The 22,093-nt window shown below is 59.0% G+C and overlaps 1 protein-coding gene across 9 annotated transcripts in view; it reads left to right on the top strand.

Annotated features, from left to right (window-relative positions):
- TRPM2 (transient receptor potential cation channel subfamily M member 2) overlaps positions 1–22,093 on the top strand; it is a 51,674-nt gene that overhangs the window by 23,670 nt on the left and 5,911 nt on the right. For 8 of the 9 annotated variants that reach the window (XM_047718589.1, XM_047718580.1, XM_047718608.1 and 5 more), the window contains 18 exons: positions 2,730–2,851; positions 3,066–3,419; positions 5,589–5,726; positions 7,032–7,161; positions 7,313–7,458; positions 7,928–8,040; positions 8,566–8,779; positions 9,671–9,789; positions 10,249–10,381; positions 10,798–10,969; positions 14,964–15,147; positions 15,370–15,551; positions 15,804–15,936; positions 17,666–17,753; positions 19,627–19,714; positions 20,358–20,515; positions 21,176–21,252; positions 21,503–21,604. In XM_047718589.1, the coding sequence (XP_047574545.1) occupies positions 2,730–2,851; positions 3,066–3,419; positions 5,589–5,726; positions 7,032–7,161; positions 7,313–7,458; positions 7,928–8,040; positions 8,566–8,779; positions 9,671–9,789; positions 10,249–10,381; positions 10,798–10,969; positions 14,964–15,147; positions 15,370–15,551; positions 15,804–15,936; positions 17,666–17,753; positions 19,627–19,714; positions 20,358–20,515; positions 21,176–21,252; positions 21,503–21,604 (2,653 nt within the window). Of the gene's footprint in view, positions 1–2,729; positions 2,852–3,065; positions 3,420–5,588; positions 5,727–7,031; positions 7,162–7,312; positions 7,459–7,927; positions 8,041–8,565; positions 8,780–9,670; positions 9,790–10,248; positions 10,417–10,797; positions 10,970–14,963; positions 15,148–15,369; positions 15,552–15,803; positions 15,937–17,665; positions 17,754–19,626; positions 19,715–20,357; positions 20,516–21,175; positions 21,253–21,502; positions 21,605–22,093 lie in introns of those variants that run through there. The other variant, XM_047718628.1, reaches the window with a different exon arrangement.

The raw sequence follows: 22,093 nt of genomic DNA, 5'->3' as shown, positions 1-22,093 counted from the left end.
CTGTGGTCCCCTCACTCTCCTGCCTGGCGGGGGGAGGGGTGCCCGCTGCTGGTGTTGGGGGTCCGGGCCCCTTTCTGCTGTTTCTCTGCTTCACTGGGACCTGAGGGCGGCCACACTGAGGTGCCCCCATGGTCGTCCCAGCTGCACCCACGATTCTGGGTGTCGGGAGGCCTGCTCCTGTCGCCCATGTGTCCTCGCATGCAGGAGGGACGCCCCCCCACCCCACCCCCCGTCCGAAAGCTCCCGCCCGCGGCAGCCAAGCTTCCCCCCATCCCCTCCTGGAGGAGCGCAGATGCCCCCGTCCCTCCCGCGGGCTCTGATGGGGCTGCAGGCGTCCGGCTGTTCTGCCTGCGGGCCGCTGGTCACCCTTGAGGGATGCGAGCCGGGTGGCGGGGCTGGAAGCTCTGGGGGGAGTGTCTCCGACCCAGGATTTGCTCCGTGCCCTCCTCCTGACCTGAAACCTCACAGAACCAGCGAGATGGTTAAAACCAGGACCGGGGCTCCCGTTGGACGATCTCCGGCCAGGGAGACAGAGGAGCGGGAGGAGCTGGTTGAGTAGGTCAGAGTCCCACGGAGGACGGACGTGCGGCAGAGCAGGAGCTGGGACGCCGCTGTGGGCCCCGCGGGCCCCGCCGGCAAGGACATGGGCCGCTGGGGAGCCAGTGCGAATGTCTGCATGACGACAGGGGCTTGACGGTCTTACCTCGTGCCGCCCGACCCTTCTGTTCACAGACGGGGCCGTGAGGGCGGCTGTCTCCTCCTAGCCTTCTGTGAAGTGGCCTAAGGAGCAAGAAGACGGGCACCGGGCTGCCCGCGTCTGGTCAAATCCCCTCGAAGGCGGGGACAGGGGTTCCCGGGGCCCTGAGCGTGGCCATCGAGCACAGCGCTGGAGAGGGAAGGACCCCCGCCCACAGGGGAGGTGGACCCCAACGTCTGCTCTCCGGGTGTGCTCCCGGGGCATCCAGCGCTACGAATCGTGGTTTTTCTGGGGTGCGCGCCGAGCGGGAAGGGCAGCCCGGAGCCTCAGGGGCGTTGGGAGTTCTATTTCTTGATCCCGGTGGTGGTTACACGCGGGTGTAGACGTCAGCCAGAGTCACTGAGAGGCACAAGTGCGGCTGTGAAGCTGAGGCGCGCCGGCCTCGGGCGTCAGGGAGAGCTTGTTGCCATCAGCGCCGTGCGGTCCGGCCGCCGTGGACGGTGCCTCCCGTGTCCCATCCCGGGGGAGGGCGGGTCCTGGGAGGGTATTTGTTCTGGAAGCAACAGGCTGTGGTTGGTTGTGACTGGCTGCTCAGGAGAAAGGCCGTGGGACAGTGGGAGACGGGACTCTCTCTGCTATGGGAGCACACACGAAAAAATAGAAACACACGGACACACATACACGGTTTTTCAGTGACAACCCTCTAAACATCTCCTTCCTTGAAGTGCGGCTTGTACACAGTCACCGTCCCCCGTCCTGGGTTGACCGCGATGTGCACTTGGACAGGTCTGCCTCCCGCGCACCCACCCAATCCAGCACGGGACACCTCCCCCCACCCCCCGAAAGCTCCCTGTGCCTCCATGGGCCTGGGCAAGCCTTTCTCTGCGTCTGTCCTTCTAGACGGGCCTTCCCGGTGCCAGAGCCTCACGTAAACAGAGCCATGCACACCGCTCCCGCAGGTCTCCCTTCTCCGGCTCAGGGCAACGTTCTGGAGCTCTCCGCGTTGTCGCCTGTCTCGGAACTCGGTTCCTTTCTGCCACGAGTGGTCCTTGCCGCCACGTGTCCCGCTCAGGGGCCACGGGGCTCGCAGGCCACCTCCAGTGTGAGGCTATTGTTAGTAAAGCTGCTGTTTGCCCTCGTTTCTCTGGGGACCACGTCTAGGAGTGGGATTTCTGGTTGTTTATGGTAAGCGTATGTCGAACTTGATAAGAAACCACCAAACTGTTTTCCAACAAGATCGCCGCACTTCTCCCCTCGCCCGGGTGCCCGCGGGGCCAGCAGCTGGGCGTCCTCGCCGTCCCTCGACACAGCCCGTGGTCTGGGGGCATGTGACAGCTTGGTGTGGTTTGAGTTTGCTTCTCCCCGACGGCCGGCGGCGTCTGGCCTTGTTGGCCGCGCACGTGTCATCCTGGCGACAGGCCTCTCAGGTCTTCTGTCCGCTCTATTTGGTTATTGGTCGCCTCATCGTTGAGTCGCGGGAGTTCTTGGTGTACTCGGGTACAGATCCTGTGTTGATACTCGCCCTGGGGTGTGTTGGGTCCTGGCCCCCTTCCCTAGTTCCTTCACAGTGACTTCGGAGAGCGGAAGGCTCGGGTTTTACTGGAGCCCAGTCGGTCCGTTCTGTCCCGTCTGGCTCACGCTCTCCACACCCGCGCCCCTGCTCCGCACGGCCGCTCCGTGGGCTCAGCCTTCCTGTCCCCGTCTCCACACCGCGCCTCGTACTGGCTTCTGTGTCTTCTGTGCAGAAAGGGTCAAGTTCCTGTTTCCTTCCCCAAATCACCACCCAGGCTCTAGGGCGCAAAACCAGCGAGGGCAGCAGGAACTCGCCTGCAGAACGCCCGCGGCGAGAGCCTGGCCAAGCTCCGGTTTTGCATCCAAGGTGGAAAGGGAGCTGACGCGTGGGCAGGGGCACCGCAAACGTTCCTGCGGAAACGCCTGCCTGTCCGACGTGGTGCCTTCTTCCGGGGGCTGAGGGGCTTGGCCAGGCGGGGCGGGGGCCAGGGCGATGCCCCAAGCCGCCTCTTACTTGCAGCCTCTCGGAGCCACGACTGCTTTGGCCACGAGAACTGGGACCACCAGCTGAAGTTGGCCGTGGCGTGGAACCGCGTGGACATCGCCCGGAGTGAGATCTTCTCCGGCGAGCGGCAGTGGAAGGTAGGGCCCCTGAGCAGCCCTGTGGCGGGCCTTACTGGAAGGCAAGAGCGAGGACAGGCCCCAGAGTGGGGCCTCTGTCCACCCCAGCCCTGGTCCTGGTGGAGAGCGCTCCGGGCTGCTTCCTCCCTTCCCGAGTCAGGGACCGCAGCGCTCTGGTTCCAGCGGCCCTGCGATGGGGTGTGCGCGGGGTGCGCCCCACAGTGCTCTCTCTCAGCCTTCAGAGCTGCACCCCGTGATGATGGCGGCCCTCATCTCCAACAAGCCCGAGTTCGTGAAGCTCTTCCTGGAGAACGGCGTGCGGCTGAAGGAGTTCGTCACGTGGGACACCCTGCTCTCCCTGTACCAGCACCTGGACCCCTCCTGCCTGTTCCACAGCAAGCTGCAGAAGGTGCTGGCCGAGGAGCCCGGGCGGCTGGCCGGCGGGCCCACCGTCCCCCGCGTGCAGATGCACCACGTGGCCCAGGTGCTCCGGGAGCTGCTGGGGGACTTCACGCAGCCGCTGTACCCCCGGCCTCGGACCGGCGACCGGCCCCGGCTCCTGCTCCCGGTGCCCAACATGAAGCTCAACGTGCGTGCTGGTGACCCCCTCCCGCCGCCCCCCCACCCCCACCCCGCCGCTGGGCCCGGGTGCTGGGCCGCTGCTAGGTCCTTAGTGCTTCTGTTTTAAGATACGATCTCTTATTTCCATTGGAAAAGAAACGTGCTCCCCATCTTGGTCTGTCAGGGCCGCCATCCCAAAATACCGTAGACTGGGGGCTCAGACAGCATTTGGTCTCCCACAGTCCAGAGGCTGAAGCTCACAGTCGAGGTGTCAGCGGGCTTGGGGCCTGCTGGGGCCCCCCTCCCGGGCTTGAGGACGGCCGCCTTCTTGCCACGTCCGCGTGTGGTCTTCGTTTGGTGGGCGGGCGGAGAAATACAGAGAGCAATGGTGGACACCATCTTCTCTTCTTCCAGGGACACCGGTCCTATGGAATCAGGGCCACAGTCACCTCCTTAGATGCTCCGTCTCCAAACACAGTCACTCTAGGAGGCAGGGCTTCAACATACAAATTCTGGGGACACGTCTCAGTCCATGCTTCTCCCTTTCTAGAAATCTCAAACAGTACATAAGGTAATGTGGGGGAAGTGGTCCCCCTCGTGCCTCGGACCCCCAGTCCTGGCCACCATGTGGTCAGGTCGACAGGATTCCACCACAGCACTGTCAGGATGCCCAGAGTGTGCACTGCAGCACGGGAGAAGTTGTTTTTTGGTCTCTGTCCGTATTTGATGGGAATCCTGCAGCATCTCAGTGCTAAGTGGGAGGCCGGGTTTGCACTCACGTTACCGAATATCCCCCTCTCTGGTTCTTCAGGCTTTTACAAAGGAAGCCCAAGCACCGAGTTTTGTCAGGTGTCTTTTGAGAACTGGAATGGCTCTTCTTCGTTAAACTATGAATTTGCTGAATTATTTTCAATAGATTTCCTGATGGCAAGACATACTTATTCTTGTTTTGATCTTAATTGATTGCCGTGTGACATGTGTTTAGTGTGATGCTGGGCTATGTTGCCGATATTTTCATGGTTTTTACACCGGAATGTCTGTGCCTTGGAAGGTAGTTTTATTCTGGGGGCATCTTTGTCAGGTTCTGGTACCAGCTTTATGTGATCCTTGTGAAAACCACTGGGAAACGTTCCTTATTTCTTTGCTCTGGAGCCATTTGTGTGGCTGGAATTCACTGTTCTTATGAGCTCAAGAAGCTCTCCTATGAGTCCCTCAGGGCTCAGGGCCTTTTTGGGTAGTAGCTCTGAGAATTTCCTCAGTTTCTTTTCTGGTAATTTCTCAGTTTAGGTTTTCTGTGTGTTCTATGACCAGATTTGGTTTTTATATCTAGCAGAAAATTAGCCACTTCATTCAGGTTTTCAGATTCATCCGTTGTCTCAGGTGGGCTCCGTCTGAGCTCTGGGAGAAAGGGGTTGTGCCTGGGTTTTGTATATTCACCACTCACTCTTTGAGATTCTGGTGTATTTAAGATGCCCTTTATGACGGTCCAAGCTGGAAGCTCATAGTTAGACACGTCGGTAATTTATTTAGTTCACCAACTAATCACTTTTAACATAAAGACAAGCCTTCAGGAAATTTCTAAAATTTCTTTAAAAAAGCGGAATTTTGTGTGTCATGTGGGGAATGTGTTCTCACTTCTGGATATATTTTCCGGACCATCTGAGTAGGTGTTTATGGTTGGATGAGCTAGGAGGCTGGATTCCCATGTCACTGTGTAAACTGAGTCTGGGGGGATGTGCCCTCCTGCTCACATGTGACCCTTGTCTATCCGGCTTTTTCTCGGTGGCCTTCTCTGCAGGAGACACTGTGTAGATTCCCTTGAGAAACTCACAGCCGTGAATCTCTAACAGACTCTGCTAGAAGTTGACTTCCCAGAAAGGCTTTGATGCCGTCAGAAAAGACTCAGGAAACTCGCGGTGCCTGGTGTGTGAAGAAGAGGCTAGGCCAGGAGTTAGCTGGACATTCCACTTTCTGAATGTTTCCACGCGTCTCCAGAGGGAGGGTTTTAAATCTCTGGTGTGCAGGAAATCGATCTAAGGTGGTGTTGAAACTGCAGGTTGCTGGGCTCAGCCTCCAGGGACAGTGGTTCTGGGAAGGTGTGGACCTGGGCTCAGGGCTGCACCCTCAGCAGGCCCACCCAGGGTGACCGACAGTACTGGGGGCCTAGGAGAGGTTCTGAATGTTCGCTGCTCTCCAGATGCAGGGAGTGAGCCTCCGGTCCCTCCACAAGCGCTCATCAGAACGTGTGGCCTTCACCATGGACCCGGTCCGCGATCTTCTCATATGGGCCATCGTCCAGAGTCGTCGGGAGCTGGCAGAAATCATCTGGGCCCAGGTAACTAGGCCCGTTTCTCAAGAAGCATGGCTGTGTGTGGACCAGCGACAGGGCTCCGGCCAGGGAGTGTGTCCAGAAAGCCCAGGGCCAACAGCAAGTAGAGGAGTGTGCGGCTTTGGAGGGAGGGCGGGAGTGCCCATGACCATGGAAGGGACCCAGGGTATACAGTGTTGGAGGACAGAGAGCTGGGCTCAGGCAGGAAAAGAAATTTAGGGAGGTGTGTTGCCTCCTGTCCTTCTGTCCAGGGCGGAGGCTGTGTGTGCGGGCACAGCTCGGAGCAGCCACCTGCCATGGCCCACACGGTGGGTGGGGGTTGGTGGGTCACCTGTGCCGTGGCCAGCCTGCCCCGTGGCGACTCTGCAGAAGTTGATATCCCTGGGGGGCTGCATCTCCTTTCATTGACCGTCAGGGATGTCGACAGAGTCTGTAACTCAGATGAGGAACGAGCCTCGTGTGAGCCTGCCCTGAGCCCCTCTGTGGGTTGCCTGGGGACATCGGCCCTCAGCTCCCTTATCACTAGGCCGTGGGCAGCTTCATGGTCATGATGGGGGATGGGCCAGACCCAAGGCCCCCACATATGGCTCTCCTTTACTTCCAGCAGATTCTCTTCTTACAGGGAAATTAAAGTGTAATTTTTTCTCCGAGAGATCCCCTACGTCTCAGCATTGGCATTTCCAAATTGCTTTTGTGGAATTGGCCCTTCCCCAGTGTCACCAGTGTCTACCCTCTCTGTGATCCTGGGAGGCTTGTCTTCTCCCAAGGCTCATGGTGGGTCAGCGGCAGAGCTGGGCCTGCCTGTGGCCTCGGGTGTGCTCTGTGGGTCTCAGTGCGTGGGGGGATTTCCAGGATCCGCCAACAGCCCCTTGTCCTAGACCAGACAGTGCCTCTGGGCTGTGCTTGGAGAGCCTCCCTTGACATGTTCTCGGCATCCCTGGTGCCTGGGACAGGCAGAGCCACTGAGGCTGGGCGCCCAGAACCTGAAGGAGACTTGCGTGGACCTGGTCCTGTTTCTGCCCTTTAGCCCTGGGCCTGGGGTTGACCAGATGCCCAAGCCGTGCTGGGATTCGTGCCGTCAGGGCTGTGCTCTGGGTGGGCAAGCAGACCCTTCCCCCTGGCCAGTGCGGGAGACTGGACCTCCGGCTCAGGCTCACCTACTGATTTGGGGGGGCCCAAGTGGTTTATATGGACAGGGGCACGACAAGTAATCACCTAGTGGCCCATGCCGTCTCCTCACCCCCAGGCAGTGTGTCTGGGGCTCCTGGGCTGGACTGTCTGGGTTCTCATGGTGGCTTCCCCGGTGCCCAGAGCCAGGACTGCATTGCGGCGGCCTTGGCCTGCAGCAAGATGCTGAAGGAGCTGTCCAAGGAGGAGGAGGACACGGACAGCCTGGAGGAGATGCTGGCGCTGGCCGACGAGTTTGAACACAGAGCCATCGGTGAGTTTACAGGTGCTGGCCTGGGACCATGGCCCAGCTCCTCACACGCTGCCCCGGTGTCCTCGTCCTTGGTCTTGTCCAGACCGTGGCATCTGGAGGAGCCAGTCCCTGACGCCGTTCCCGGGTCAGACATGGATCTTCCTTCTGCCAGGGGTGTTCACCGAGTGCCACCGGAAGGACGAGGAAAGGGCACAGAAACTGCTCACCCGTGTGTCGGAGGCCTGGGGGAGGACCACCTGCCTGCAGCTGGCCCTGGAGGCCAAGGACATGAAGTTCGTGTCTCACGGAGGCATCCAGGTGACCGTCTGAGGCTCACTTCTGGGAGGAGCTGTGGGCGCTGACGCGGCCTCCTGGTCACCTACCGGCACTCGGGTCCCAGTGCTGTGGCCCCCTGGGGGCCCGGGGACAAGGCCTGGCCCTTGATCCTGTGCTCCCCTCCCGTTTTGCCCGTCAGGAAACTGATGCTAAGAGAGAGGGGTGGTGGGTGGTGAAGGCTCAGCCCCACAGGGGTGTTCCTACCTGGGAGCCCGCAGACCTCTGGGTGGCCCCAGCCTGTACCCCGGGAAAAGGCTGGCCGGGCCTGGAGCCTCTTCCTCAGCTGTGGAAGACGGGCTCTGCCTGCACTGCCCACCATGTGGTGCGGCAGGGCTCAGAGCACTGTGCTGGGGACCACGCAGGCACTCCGCACAGAGCAGACAGGGCACGGCCCGCAGGGGTGCGGCACAGGCAGCGCCCGCTCTTCTGAAGCTGCCTCCACTGTCCCCAGGCTTTTCTAACCAAGGTGTGGTGGGGCCAGCTCTGTGTGGACAACGGGCTCTGGCGGGTGATCCTGTGTATGCTGGCCTTCCCGCTGCTCTGCACCAGCTTTGTCTCCTTCAGGTACCAGCCTGGATGCTGGGCGGCTGCAGGGCCCGCAGACCTTCCTTCCTAATGTGCTTGCAGGGGGGAAGTCGCGTCTGTCCCGATGGCTGCCCCCGGGTCCTAGGACGGTAGAGAGGCGTGCGGGCGGGAGGCCGAGGGAGGGTCCCCACTTACAGGAAGCACCCACGTGCACTGAGCAGCCCCCTGCCCTGAGCACCCGCCCTGCCCTGAGCAACCCCCTGCCCTGAGCACCCGCCCTGTGCTGAGCGCCCACCGGAGCCCAGCATTTCATTTCCATCCTAGCGACACCAGAGCCAAAGAGCTCTTTCAGTGCCCTCCCTTCCATGGCGCTATCTGGGGGAGCCGTCTACGTGCTGCATAGGCAGGGTCAGTGGGCTGCCTGGACGCAGGATATGTCCCTGAGCTTCTGTCCCTGCCATGTGACAGGAGCACTCTGGCCCCGCTCCTTGGGGGAGGCAGAGGTCCTTGGGGCTCTCAGGCCCCCGCAGCCTTGCCGTCCGCCCCCCGGCCTCTGCCCTGCAGGGAGAAGAAGCTGCAGGCCAGGAGGGGCATGCTCCGGTTCCGCGCCTTCTTCAGTGCTCCCGTGGTCATCTTCCACCTCAACATCCTGTCCTACTTCGCCTTCCTGTGCCTCTTTGCCTACGTGCTCATGGTGGACTTCCAGCCCGCACCCTCGTGGTGCGAGTGCCTCATCTACTTCTGGCTCTTCTCTCTGGTGTGTGAGGAGCTGCGACAGGTGCGCCCGGCTGGCCCCCTTCTCCACTTCCCCACATCCCCAACCTACATGGACTGTCCTCTGGTCCCCACCCCCAGCTGGGAGCGCCTGGCCCCGGGACCCGCAGCCGGGTCACTTTTGTGGGTGGGCTCACAGTAGGCTCACCAGGCACCCAGACTCCGCTGCCAGGGCCTGGGGCAGCCTCAGAGCTCCTGGGAGGCAGGTGCAGAGGGAGGTGCGGGAGGCCAGTGAGGGAGGCAGGTGCGGAGGCAGGTGCGGGAAGGAGGTGCAGAGGGAGGTGCGGGAGGCAGGTGCTGGAGGCAAGTGAGGGAGGCAGTGCAGAGGGAGGTGCGGGAGGCCCATGAGGAAGGCAGGTGTGGAGGCAGGTGCGGAGGCAGGTGCGGGAGGCAGGTGCGGAGGCAGGTGCGGGAAGCAGCACTGTCCCACTGGGCTCTTCCCAGCTTTCCTCTGGCTGTACCGCTTCCTGAAGCCAGATCCTCTCCCAGGGACAAAGCTCCAGTCTCACAGGTGGCAGCCCCAGAATGAGGGTCTCATGTGCCCTCCGCTCTGAGTCTGACCATCTCTGGGACCTCTCCCTGACCCACCCCGCCGCCAGGGTTTGGGCCTGCCACCGTCCCACCCTTCCTGGGGTCCTGGGGTCTGTTGGGAGCTGGCTGGCTCCCGACAGAGAGGACGGACGGCCCCCAAGAACACGGACATTTTGGGCTCAGGGTGCCTGGCAACACCTCTGCCTGAAGCTCCTCCCCCCTCCTCCTTGACCCGGGGGACACGGGAACAGGGGAAATCTGTCCCCTCCCTGGCTGGCCTCGCTGTCCGGGAAGGAGCAAGTGTTCTTACTGCCCTGGTGCCGATGGTGACGACAGCCAGGCCCCTAACCGCGCCCTCTCTCAGCTCTTCTACGACCCCGATGAGCTCGGGCTGTTGAAGGTGGTGCTCCTGTACTTCAGCGACTTCTGGAACAAACTGGACGTCGGCGCCATCTTGCTCTTCATAGCAGGACTGACCTGCAGGTGAGCGGCTTGGTCTCCCCTGGGCCTCCAGCTCCGTGACGGCAGCCCCGAGGGCTCCGGTCCCCCCGGGCATGTTTGTCGTCTGTCTGGTGGGCAGATGCTCCCCGGGGCCGGCGGAGGAGCAGAGAAGGGGCCGGAGCTCCTGAGGCCCAGGGGCCCTCCCTGGCGCTTCCTGCTGTGGCTCCGGCCACTCTGCTGTCTATCAGGGCCCCGTGCGTCCCTGCCACCATCCCTTTCTCCATGAGGCAAGAGGCCGCAGGGCCCGCCTGCCCTGCCCCCAACTGGGTTTCTGGACTTTTCTGGAGAGAGCCCCGGAGGCTCTGCCCGTGAGCTGTACCCCATGCGTGGTACTTTGGGGTCCAGAGGCCTCCAGAGCCACCATGGGCTCGGGCCGGTGAGCGGGCGGGTGGGCAAGGCTCTGGCGTGGCAAGCTGAGGGCCTCGGTTCTGCCTTGGGCAGGCTCATCCCCGGGCTGTTGTACCCGGGACGCATCATCCTGTCCCTGGACTTCATCATGTTCTGCCTCCGGCTGATGCACATTTTCACCGTCAGTAAGACGCTGGGGCCCAAGATCATCATCGTGAAGCGGATGGTGAGGGGACGAGTGGGTCCTGACGCCAGCGGCCGGTGAGGGGCCCCCGGGCCGAGACCACTGCCAGGTTCCCATGTCCCTGCTTCGCCCTCGGACTCCCAACCCTAGCATGCCTGTCTCAAGTCCTTGCGTGTACATCTCCTTTTCCAGGAAGCCTTCCCTGATCACCACAGCTCGTTCCTTGTCCCTGTTATAGCTCCTGTTGCTCCCCTCCATGGGTCACAGTCCCATCCAGCCCCTTGTGTGGCGCCTGGCACCCTGTGAGAATATGGGGGCAGGCCCTGGACGGTGGGCCCCCGTGTCCCTGCAGTGGGTATCAGAGATGCCTCCCAGTGCTGTGGGGCCCTGGCCCAGGTGTGCAGGGAGGGGACATGTGGGCGCGTGTGGCTGCAGCTGGGGCCACTGTGTCTCTGCAGATGAAGGACGTCTTCTTCTTCCTCTTCCTATTGGCGGTGTGGGTGGTGTCTTTTGGGGTGGCCAAGCAGGCCATCCTCATCCACAACGAGAGCCGAGTGGACTGGATCTTCCGGGGGGTCGTCTACCAGTCGTACCTCACCATCTTCGGGCAGATGCCGGCTTACATTGACGGTAGGACTTAGGGCACTGAGAGCACCTGCCGGGGTGCCTTCAAAGCTCACATAAGGATGGGGGACAGGGGGCGGTGGGTGGCAGTTCCCCAAGGGCCCACGTGGCAGAGAGATAGGTGCGTGCGATGCTGGGTTGAGGGGGTTTGGCATCAGCGGGGTGGGGGGAGTCTGAGCTGAACCCTGAAGCTGTGCTGAGATCCCCGGCGGGCCAAGGGTGTGGCCTGGGGTGCTGGGACACCAGCCGACACCCCTCCCCCATACCACATGCCACCCTATCCCTCCTCCTCCTCTGGACGGGGACAAGCCTTTTTCCATACTGAGCTCCTTCTTTCAGCAGCTTCACCGAGATATCATTCGCCACGAGACTCAGCTGTATAAAGTGTGCTTTAGTGGTTCCAGTGCAGAACACGTGCATCACCCACGAAAGACACCCATTAGCAGTCACTCCCTATCCCTCCGGACTGTTAGCGACCTTTGATCTACTTTCCATCTGTACAATCTGTCTTTGCTGCTCGTTTCATAGAACTGGAGAACGCAATATGTTATCTTCGTATCTTGCTTTTTCTTAGCGTAACGTTTTCAAGACTCGCCCAACTTGTAGCCTGCATCGGTATTTAATTCCCGTTTACTGCTAAGTAATACTCTGTTGTATGGACAGACCACATTTTGTTTATGCATTTGTAAGTCGGTGAACACGTGTTGTTTCTACTTTTTAGCTGTTATGAATAACATTGCTATGAACAGTTACTTATAAGTTTTTTATAAGTTTTTGTGTGGGCGTATGTTTTCATCTTTCTTGGGTATATATTTGGGACTGGAATGTATACCCGCTGGGTTTTATGCTAAGTCTGTGTTTAACTTTTTGAGGACTGGCCAAGCTATTTTCTCTGGCAGCTGCCCTGTGTTTTATATCCTCACCAGCAATGGACCCGAGGGCCCCAATTTCCACATTCTCTCTGGTTTATCATGGTTTGTTTGTTTTTTTTCCTTCTTGCCGTCCCAGTGGGTGTGAGGTGCATTTCATTGTGGCTCTGATTTGCATTTCCCTTATGCTAAATGGTGTGGAGCATCTCTTCACGCGCTCCCTGAGCCATTCGGGCGTCTTCACTGGAGAAATGTCTACTCCCCTCATTGGCCCATGTCTCAAGTGGATTCTTCTTCTTTCTTATTGAGTTACAAGATTTCTTTACATATGGACACCAGTCCCTTCTCATGTGTATGATTTACCAGTATATTCTACGGGTCATCTTGTCACTTTCTTGATGGTGTCCTTCAAAGCACAAACTTTTAAATTCTGATGCTGTCCACCTTATCAATTGCTTTTATCATTTGTGCTTATCTCGGAACCTGATGCCTGATCCAAGGTCATGAAGAGTTAACGTCTGTGTTTTATTCCAGAAGTAACAGCTTTTGTTCTTTCTTTTGGCCTTTGAGCTGTTTAAGCTAGTTTTCTATACGGTGTGAGGTAAGGACCGTTCTTTTGTATGGAAATGTCTAGTTGTTCAAGCACCATGTACTGATAAAACCATTTCTCCCCATTGAATGATCTTGGCTCCCTTGTCAAAAGTCAACTGACCATCAATGAAAGTTTTATCTATAGACTCTCAGCTCTATCCCGTTGATCTCTATGTTCTTGTGCTAACACCACTCGGTCTTGGCGAGTGTGACTTCATAGTGAGTTTCACAATCAGGACATGTGAGTCCTTCAACGTTGTTCTGTTTCAAGATTGCTTTGGCCACCAGGTCCCTTGGATCCACATGAATTTTTGGATCAGCTTCTCACTTTCCCCAAAAGGTGTTTAGGATTTTGACTGTGAGCATGGGATACCTTTCTGCTTATTTAGATCTTTAATTTCTTTCAACAATATTTTATAATTTTCAGCGTGAGAGTTAGACTCATTTGAAGTTTATTCTTAAGATTTTGATTCTTTTTCATGTTTTTGTAAATAGAATTATTTTATTAATTTCATTTTTGGATTTTTTGTTGGTAGTGTACAGAAATACACTATATTTGCATGTTGATCTGAAACCGTGCCGAACTTCTTTATACCTCTCATAGTTTTTTAGTGGATTCCTCGGGATTTACTATATACGAGATCTTGCCCTCCGCAAATAGAGATGCTTTTTACTTGTTCCTTTCCCATCCAATACCTTTATTTCTTTTTCTTACTTAATTATCCTGATTAGATCTCCTGATACAACATCGAATAGAAGCGTCTGGAACAAACATCTTTATGTTGTTCCTGATCTTAGAGGGAAAATCTTTCAATCTTTCACTGCTAAGTATGATGTTCACTGTGGGGTTTTTGTAAATGTCCTTCATCAGGGTGAGGAAGACCTTCTATCTCTAGTTTCTCAAGTGCTTTTATTATAAAAGCATATACAATTTTGTCAAACACTTTTTCTGCATCTGTTGAAATGTTCACATGATTTTTGTTCTTCATGCTATTAATATGGTGTGTTGTATTAATTGATTTCCAGGTGTAAAGCCAGCTCTGCCCTCCTGGGATCTCCCTCACTCAGCCATGGAGTATAATTCTTTTTATGTGTTGCTGGATTCAATTTGCCGGCATTTGGGGGAGGGATTTTGCATCTATGTTCAGTTTTGTTTCGTGTGGTTTTGGTATCACGGTGATACTGCCCTCAGAACGCGTTATCTGTGTTCCCTTGTCCTCCATATTTTGGAAAAGTTGGTGAAGGGTTGGTTTTAATTCTTCAGACATTCAGTAGAATTCACGAGTGAAGCCCTCTGGGCCGGAATGATGCTTTGTGTGAAATTTTAAGTTATAATTTCAATCTTTTTACCTGTTTCAGGTCTGCTTGTACCTCCCACCTCCTCTTTAGTCACGCCCGGTGTTTCGTCTCTCGCTAGGAGTCTGCCCCTGTTTCTAAGCCATCTACTTTGTTAGCACACAGCTCTGCGGTGTTTCCTTAGACTTCTTCTTACTTTTGTAGGGTTGGTAGTGCTGTTCTCTTTTCCTGGTAACTTGAGCGATTCAACCCCCCTCCCCATGGACCAGTCTAGATAAAGGGCTGTAATCTTCTCAATCTTTTCCAGGAGCCAGATTTTGGTTTTATTGATTTTCTTTGTTGTTTTCTTATTCTCTCTTTTATTTGTTTGCATTCTGGTCATCTGATCTTTCTTATTTCCTTCTTTCTGCTGGCTTTGGGTCTGGTTTGCTTTCCGTTTTTTAGTTTACTGGAAGGGGAAGGGTGTGTCGGGGCTGTGGTCTTGTTCTCCTTACCAGTGCCTGTTTGCTGGGGGTGGGGGAGATCAGCAAAACAGACACAGGGTGGTGGGAGGTACAGACTTCCAGTCTCTAAACACTAGTGCATGCTCATTGTTGCAAAAATGTTAAATCCAAAGTAAATATAAAGAATAAAGTTGTCTGTAAGCCCTTCCCTCCGGGGTAACTGCCCGTAATGACTGCCACTAGAGATGCCCTCTCGGGAGTATTTTTAGATGTACAAGCTGGACATATTTATGTTTTGTGATCTCCTATACCCTTCCCTTGGCTACGGATGGGGGACTACACTTCGGTTGGTACCCCTGTTGTGTAGGTCAGCACATGGCCTGTGCCACACAGTTCCCTCCCCCGTCTCCCTCCTCATTGTGGTAACTGTTCATTTTCTCATTCGAATTCTGTCCTATGTCCCTGGGCTCTCTGCGGTTGGAGCCTGTGTCACCCCTCCTGGGGCTGGCTTCTGCCCGGGAGCCCAGGACGTGCCCCAGAGGGGTTGGCCGTGTGCCGGGCAGGGGCCTGCGCCAGGCTAGAGCATGGATCTGGCTCGGGGGTCTTCCCCTTCCCTTGGCAGCCAGGCCTCCTGCCTATGGAGGATGCTTGGGTGTAGACAGGCACCTCTCTCTGGACCAAAGCAGACAGCTAAGGTCAGCCCGCTGTGGGGTTGTCCAGGCCCCAGGGATGCTCACTGCCCAAGGGACACTCATGACTCTGTGTGGTTTCTTTGTTCCCGGCCCCCGCCCCCCCTCCCAGGTGTGAATTTCAGCCTGGACCAGTGCAGCCCCAATGGCACGGACCCCTACAAGCCCAAGTGTCCCGAGAGTGACGCCGTCCGGCATGAGCCTGCCTTCCCTGAGTGGCTGACGGTCATCCTGCTGTGTCTCTACCTGCTCTTCACCAACATCCTGCTGCTGAACCTCCTCATTGCCATGTTCAAGTGAGGGTCCCCGCGGGGCACTGGGGCCACGGGGAGGGGAGCCTCTGGGGGGCGTGGGACCCAGCTGGCATGTCTTTGCTTCAGGAATTGCCCTCCGGGGTGCTGTGTGTTTGCTTTTCATGGGCCGCTCCCTGGGTCCCCCAAAACCGCCTAGGCAATGCTGTGGGCAAATCCGGGGGTCCCCCGGCTCTCCCGTGACCCACGCCCCTTGCCTCTTGCCAGCTACACGTTCCAGCAGGTCCAGGAGCACACGGACCAGATCTGGAAGTTCCAGCGCCACGACCTGATAGAGGAGTACCACAGCAGGCCGCCAGCACCGCCCCCCTTCATCCTCCTCAGCCACCTGCACCTGTTTGTCAAGAGGATGGTCCTGAAGGTGCCCGCCAAGAGGCACAAGCAGCTCAGTGAGTCCCCTCCCTCCGCCGTCCCCAGAGCACGCCCTCCGCTGTCTCGGGTCTCGGGGCACGGGGGGGGGGGGGGGCGCCTGTAGGGGGTGTGGCGGCTCCTTCTAGAACCCGGGAGACTCTGTGGGCCTCTGACCTCCCCCAACCCCTCGGTGGACTTCGGGTGGGCTCCCTCTGCCTTCCTCCCGGCAGGGCCCCTCCCAGTCCCCCCACGGGGCGGCCGGGTCCCTCCATGTGCCCCTGGCCCTGCAGAGAGCAAGCTGGAGAAGAACGAGGAGGCCGCCCTCCTGTCCTGGGAGATCTACCTGAAGGAGAATTACCTGCAGAACCAGCGGTACCAGCAGAAGCAGAGGCCGGAGCAGCAGATTCAAGACATCGGCGAGAAGTAGGGTGGCCCCTGCGGCCATGGGGCGGGAAACCCCTATAGCTCCAAGTCACGCTGCGGCCACAGCCCACCTGGGCTAGGTCCCCGGGGCAGGGAAACCTGTGTCCTCCGGCTGACCCACGGCCTTCTCTCTGGGTCCTTGGGAAGACTGGACCCCGCGGGGTGGGGAGGAGGAAGAAGGTCACCCATGTTGCGGGCAGGGCTGACCCCTGTGGACAGGGCTGAAGGAGAGGTGTGGGCCGGGGCAGGCCCCCTTGGCCTGGGGGGTGAGCTCAGCGAGCTTGTGGGCACATGGCCCTGCTGCCACTTCTGTGGGACCAGGTGGCCCGCCTGGAACTCAGGCTCGCTGGGTATCGTCCTCCTGCCCCCAGGTCCTCCCTCCCCTCTTCATTCTGGTGTGAAATCTGTGCTGCTCCCAGCTTTCCACATCACCCCTCGGCCCTGATGGGTGCGTGGTCAGGGTGTGCCTTGTCGTGGGCCAGGAGGAGGCAGGGGACACAGGCCCAGCAGCTATGCCAGCTCCTGCCCCTAGGGCCGTCCCCTGGGCTGTGCATGGAGAGGGGCGCTGTGGGGCCTTGAGGGGGCATCTGGGGGTGGGCACCTCGCAGCCAGGCCGAGTGCACCTGTCTTTGGAGCCATGCACCTGCCTGGCTGGGTCTCTCTTGGCTCCTCTGTGAACAGAGTCAGGATGGCAGCCATCGGCTTAGCACAGTTTCCAAAACACACGGGAGGGAGTGCACGTGTACAGCAGGAGTACATCCTGGCTGGGGACATGGGGACATGCTGCCCTGCACTGGCCACCTTCCCTCCCTGGCTCAGGGGAGGGATCCGAGGCCCGGGGAGGCCGCGAGGTACACCCTGGCCCCACAGCCCTGTGGCTGAGCTGAGCCCACCCCTCTCCACCCACAAATCGGGGAGGGGGTGTGTTGATGAGGTGGGGTCTCTGGTGAGCTTGTCCTGGTGACATGAGTCATGGGGTCTGAAGACGCTGTGTCAGTGCCCACACGGCAGTCCACGGGCTGGCTGGGGACGTGGCAGGAAGCGGTTTCGTGGCTCCTGTGAGATTAGGGAGCACGTAGTTGAGGGAGGAGTGACACCCGGACGCTCAGGATACCTTCCTCCCCTTTCCCTAGAGAACATTCGAAGCGGTCACTGAAGTAGGGGCTGAGTTTATTATGGAAGAGCGTCCCTGGCAGGTGGCAGCGGGCACAGCCAGAGGGGAGAGCCTGGACCACGTTTGGCCGTGGAATTAATTACTATAAATGGGCCAGGCCAAGGCTGGGGACGCTGCCATGCTGTAGCCAAGCTACACAAACCAGACAGACGTTCCGAACCGTGCACCGCCCCTCCTCCACCCTTGCTGCCCAGAAGCAGCTCTGAACTTGGTGCTTTGCCTTCTGGCATCCTGTGGGCCAGTCACAGTGAGGAGCGTCGCGCATACCTGCGTCTCTCCCCCAGGGAGGCCCCTACAGGTGTCAGAGTGGCCGTGGGCGCCGGGGGCAGCTGCTTGCCACGAGACCTCCCTCTCTGGGGCGGGAGGCGGTGTTCATTCTGCACAGAAACGCATGTTGTAGGTACTTTCAGGTGGAGGGGAGGAGGCCTGGAGTGAAGGGCAGGAGAGGCCGGGCCACTGGGTCTGGCAGGGACCTCCCCCTGCCACCTGGGGCCATATTTCCCGACAATCGGTCCCGAGCTCGGCCCGGCTGGGCTCAGCTCTGTGCTCTTCCAGGGTCAACACCGTGGTGGACCTGCTGGAAATGGAGGGTCGCAAGCAGTCCAGCTCCCTGGAGCAGAGGCTTGCCTCCCTGGAGGCGCAGGTGGGTTCTGGGCCAGGGCCCCACGTCTGGGCCAGGCCTCCGACAGGCCTGGCCCCCGCTCTCTGAGAGGGAGCACTCTGGGGAAATGACCCTGAGACGGACTTGGGGAATGTTTGGGCAACCGTTCCCAACTGGAAGCAGCACCTTCTCTGTCCTCCAGAAAATGCTGTCAAACACTTCTCCACTGAGCTTGGCCCCAATGCACTGGGGGTGTCCACACTGCAGGCTGGTCTGAGGGAGCTTCTCTGGTCCCCTTCTCTGGCCCCCTCAGAGCTGTCCTCTGAGATGACCGCTGCACAGGACTCCATGTCCAGATGTCCCAGGCTACCAGGGGATGCTGGGAGGGAGGTGTAGGGTGCGTTTGAATGTCTGTGTGGACCCCTGGCTGAGGAACCACATTAGAAAGCAGCGTGTGGACGTCTCAGAACAGCCCCAGATGGTGGGAATGTGGGGCCAAGGTTTTGACGCTTCCGCACACAGGAGTGCGTTCCTTTGTAAGAGGCAGCTTGAAGGACATTGCCAATAGGCAATTAGCACCAGGTGAGCAGCCCCACTCATCCCCCATCAGTGAACACTGATGGTCCCCCCACAGGATGGGCCACACCAGCTGGGCTCCAAGCCCTGGGCCTGAGACAGGAAGCCCTGAGCAGCCTCGCAGGCAAGCTGGGCTTAGGTCTCTAAACGTTCACTCACCCATCCGTCTCTTCATTCATTCATTCATTCATTCATTCATCTATCTAGCCTTCCACGCATCCATACATCCCCCATCCATCGATCATCTACCCACCCATCCGTCTATCCCCCATCCATCTATCCATCCATCCCATCCATCTATCCCCCACCCATCAGTCATCCACCCATCCATCCAGCCAGCCCCCCCATCTCTCCATCATCCATCCTTTCGTCCATCCATCCATCATTTCATGTTTCTTGTGCTCCTCCTCTGTGCCACATCCAGGGCTGGCCTGAGGAATGTCAAGGCGAGCAGGCATTGTCTCCTGCTTAGAGGTTTCCAGTCTTGGGGACACAGACATAAAAGTCCACTATCACGGTGTAGTTTCATAAGCACAGCAACGAAGGGATGTATTGGGGCTGGTGGCTGGGGAGGCCTCCAGCCTCCAGGATAAGGAGGGGTGGGCTGGGTGGGGGTTGGGTCCCTGCCCTTCTGTGCACCTCTTGCTGGTGGCACAGAGGACCTGTGCTTTCTTATGAGCGCCCCTGTGGCCCACAGCAGCCTCCCAGCAGGGAGCACCTGTGCCCCTATGCTGTCACTGGAGTCTCATGCCTTCTCAGCTCTGCTGTGTCTGGGGGGCAAGTCCCTGGGCCCGTGTGCTGGCAGGGTGTCCGCCGTCAGCCAGCCCCCACCCGGGGAACACTGCCTGTAGGGGTCTACACAAACTGCCTTCTCCCCTGTGGGGCCTCGCCTTGCTGCCACCCTCTAACACAAGTGTGGCTGCTGCCCCGCCGAGCTGTGTTCTCCTGGCCCCTGTTCATCACATGGCTCCTACTTTGCCTGTAGTTGAGTATGTTTGGCTTCCAGAGGTTTCTTTTCTCTGGGAGGAACAGGAGCTCTGGGAAGCTTCCATGGGTCATCGTGCCCCACCTTCTCCCTGAGAAGACAGCTCAGAGCTCTTCCTGGGGCTTCAGAATGGTTCGGTGGCCTCTGGTGTGTCCAGGTCCAGTGGCCACTGTGTCTCCCTGGTGGGCACTGCAGGTGACCAAGGGAAGCAGGGTGGGCTTGGATGCCGGTAGGGTCACTGCAACAGGAGGGGCACTTCCAGCAGCGCCTTTGCGGTTTTGGGGGAGGGGTGGGGGTAGGTGTGCTGTATGGGGGCAGGCGCTGACCACACCTCGCTTGGGGTATGCTTTCCAGGTGGCCCAGACGTCCAGAGCATTGCACTGGGTCATGAAGGCACTGAGGGACAGTGGCTTTGGCTCAGAGGAGGGCCTCCCCACCCTGGGTGAGTGGGGGGGCCACGCCTGCAGCTGGTCTCTACTGGCCTATGTTCTTTTGAGTCTGGGGGTCTGTGGGGAGGAGAGGCAGCAGGCTGGGCTCTCACGGGCCCTGGGGGTAAGCTGTGGAGCCGTCCCTGAGCCCTAAGGACATAGCAGGAGCATAGCCTGCCCCGGGAAGCAGGGGCCCAGCACAGATGAGCTTCCGACATGACCAGAAGGGGGACTCGGAGGGGAGGCCTGGCCCATGTCCCTGACCTCCTCCTGTGTGCCTCATGACACAGAGGAGGGGCAGCTCCAGGAGGTGCTGGGGTACAGAAAGCAAAGTCTGTGTTTCTAGAAATGGGCATGACTAGCTCTTCTGGGGCATTGCTGGTCCTGCTTCCCTGGTCGGGCTCTGGGGCAGCCACACAAGGAGGCAGGTGCCAGTTGGGGGTGGGGGCGTGGGGGCGGGGAGAGTGCCTGACTCCAGATCTCAGTCCTAGCAGAGCCACCGTCCTGGGGCCCTGGGCTGCAGGCTTCACTCTACACTCGGGGAGGTGGAGGAGGCCCAGTTTTGGGGAAAGGGCCATAGAGGACGCCCCTGTCCTGTGGGCCAGGTGCCTGAGCCGGGGTCCGGCTTTGCCCATGGTTCCCTGTGGCTGTTCCCAGCACCCCAGAAGGCCTCAGAGGGGCAGGACAGTGAGCTGGACGGCAGGCAGAAGGCGGAGGATGTGGGCGACAGCCACCATGTGAATGCCCGGCACCTCCTTTACCCTCACTCCCACGTCACACGTTTCCCTGTGCCCAACGAGAAGGTCCCCTGGGAGGTAAGTGAGCCCTGGCAGGAGGCGCCCGGGGTTCGGGGCAGCAGTTCTGCCCTGAGCCCCCCGACACAGCCGGGCACTGGCTGCCCTCGCCCACTCCAGCCTCCGGGATGTGCTGGGCAGAGAAAGAGACTGAGTCCCATAGGTGCACGTGGCTAGAGGTGGTGGAGCCGGGACCTGACCCACACAGGGAGCACACTGTCCCCCTGCCTCCAGCCACCTCACTCGTCCTGGACCCCAGCATCCCCGGGAGCGGTCACTGCCCCTTTTGTGAGTGCCACAGCTGAGCGAAAGCATCGAAGGGAGAGGAAGGGGAGACAGCCTCTGCGTGGCCTCCCTGGCCCACAGGCTTTCTCTCTGGTCTTTCCAGAACATTCCAGACGGTGGCTTCCATCCCTTCTCCCGAGTCGCTGTCAGCTGGACCCCCCCCCCATCCTGGGGGCTCCCCTAGACCAGCAGCTTTTGCTGCCCCTTGGCCTCATCCCCGTTGGGGGGTGCTGCCCCTCTCCAGCCTGCCTGAGCTCGGAGCTACCATGTGCACTTTGGGGACAGTCTTGGTGGCCTTGGCTGCGAGCACTCTGATGGCCCTTGGTCATCTGGGTGCCTGGGCCTTAGCCGTGGTCTGGGTGACAGTCTGAGGGGGGCACCCCTGTGTCTGTGCAGACGGAGTTTCTCATCTACGACCCGCCCTTTTACACGGACGACAGGAGGGACAACGGCTTGGTGGACCCCATGGGAAAGTGAGTGTGCCAATCCTCGGCCCCAAGCAGGAGGGAGGGTGAGGGACCCCCTGGCGCTCCCAGGTGGCTGCCAGAGCTGGCTCAGGGCAGGGTCCGCTTCCGGCCTGGACGAGGTGCCCTGATCTCCTCAAGGGCTGGGACACGCAGGGAGGCATGTGGCTGGGGGCACCTGGGGCCGCGTGCTCTCTGATGGCCCCGTCCGGGTGCCACCCTGTCTCCCTGGGGCTGTGACTTCTCCGCTTGCTCCCAGCACCCCAGAAGCCTTGGCCGGCATCAGCTACAACACCGTGGACGGGCCCACAGACCGGCGGAGCTTCCATGGGCTCTACATGGTGCAGGACGGGCTCCCTCTGTGAGTGCAGCCGCCACCATCCCACATCACCATGACCCTTGTGGGGGCCTTTGGGGGCTTGCTTCTGGGCTCAGCTGCCCTGTCTTGGCAAACTAGCCATTTTTCTGATAAAAATGAACAGAATGCAGAAGAAAAGACACATTGACCTAAAACGAATTTCCTCAGCACCTCGATGAGGCCCCTCCTCTGCCCCTCGTGGGACTTACCCCGCTGGCCTTGGCTACTTTGCCTTCATCCCTGAGTAACCTTGGGGACTTCTGTTCTTCCCTGTAAAGCAGGGTGACTGTCCTGCCATCTCCATGGATTTCTGGGGCAGAGCATGCTTCCCTGAGAGGGTTCTGGTCACAGGCGAGCCATGGAGGGGCAGTGGGTCCGTGTCCAGGGATGGCTGTGTTTGCCAGCGTCTGTTCTCTGTGGGGACGGGCACGGTGTCCCACTGTGCAAAGTATGCTCCACGTCCATCTGTCGAGTGACCAGTGACCTGCCCGG

The sequence above is a fragment of the Lutra lutra genome, chromosome 1, assembly GCF_902655055.1.
Source record: "Lutra lutra chromosome 1, mLutLut1.2, whole genome shotgun sequence".
NCBI classification, from domain to species: domain Eukaryota; kingdom Metazoa; phylum Chordata; class Mammalia; order Carnivora; family Mustelidae; genus Lutra; species Lutra lutra.
Note: the sequence above shows the minus strand (reverse complement) of the source record. Positions and strands in the feature narration are given on the sequence as shown.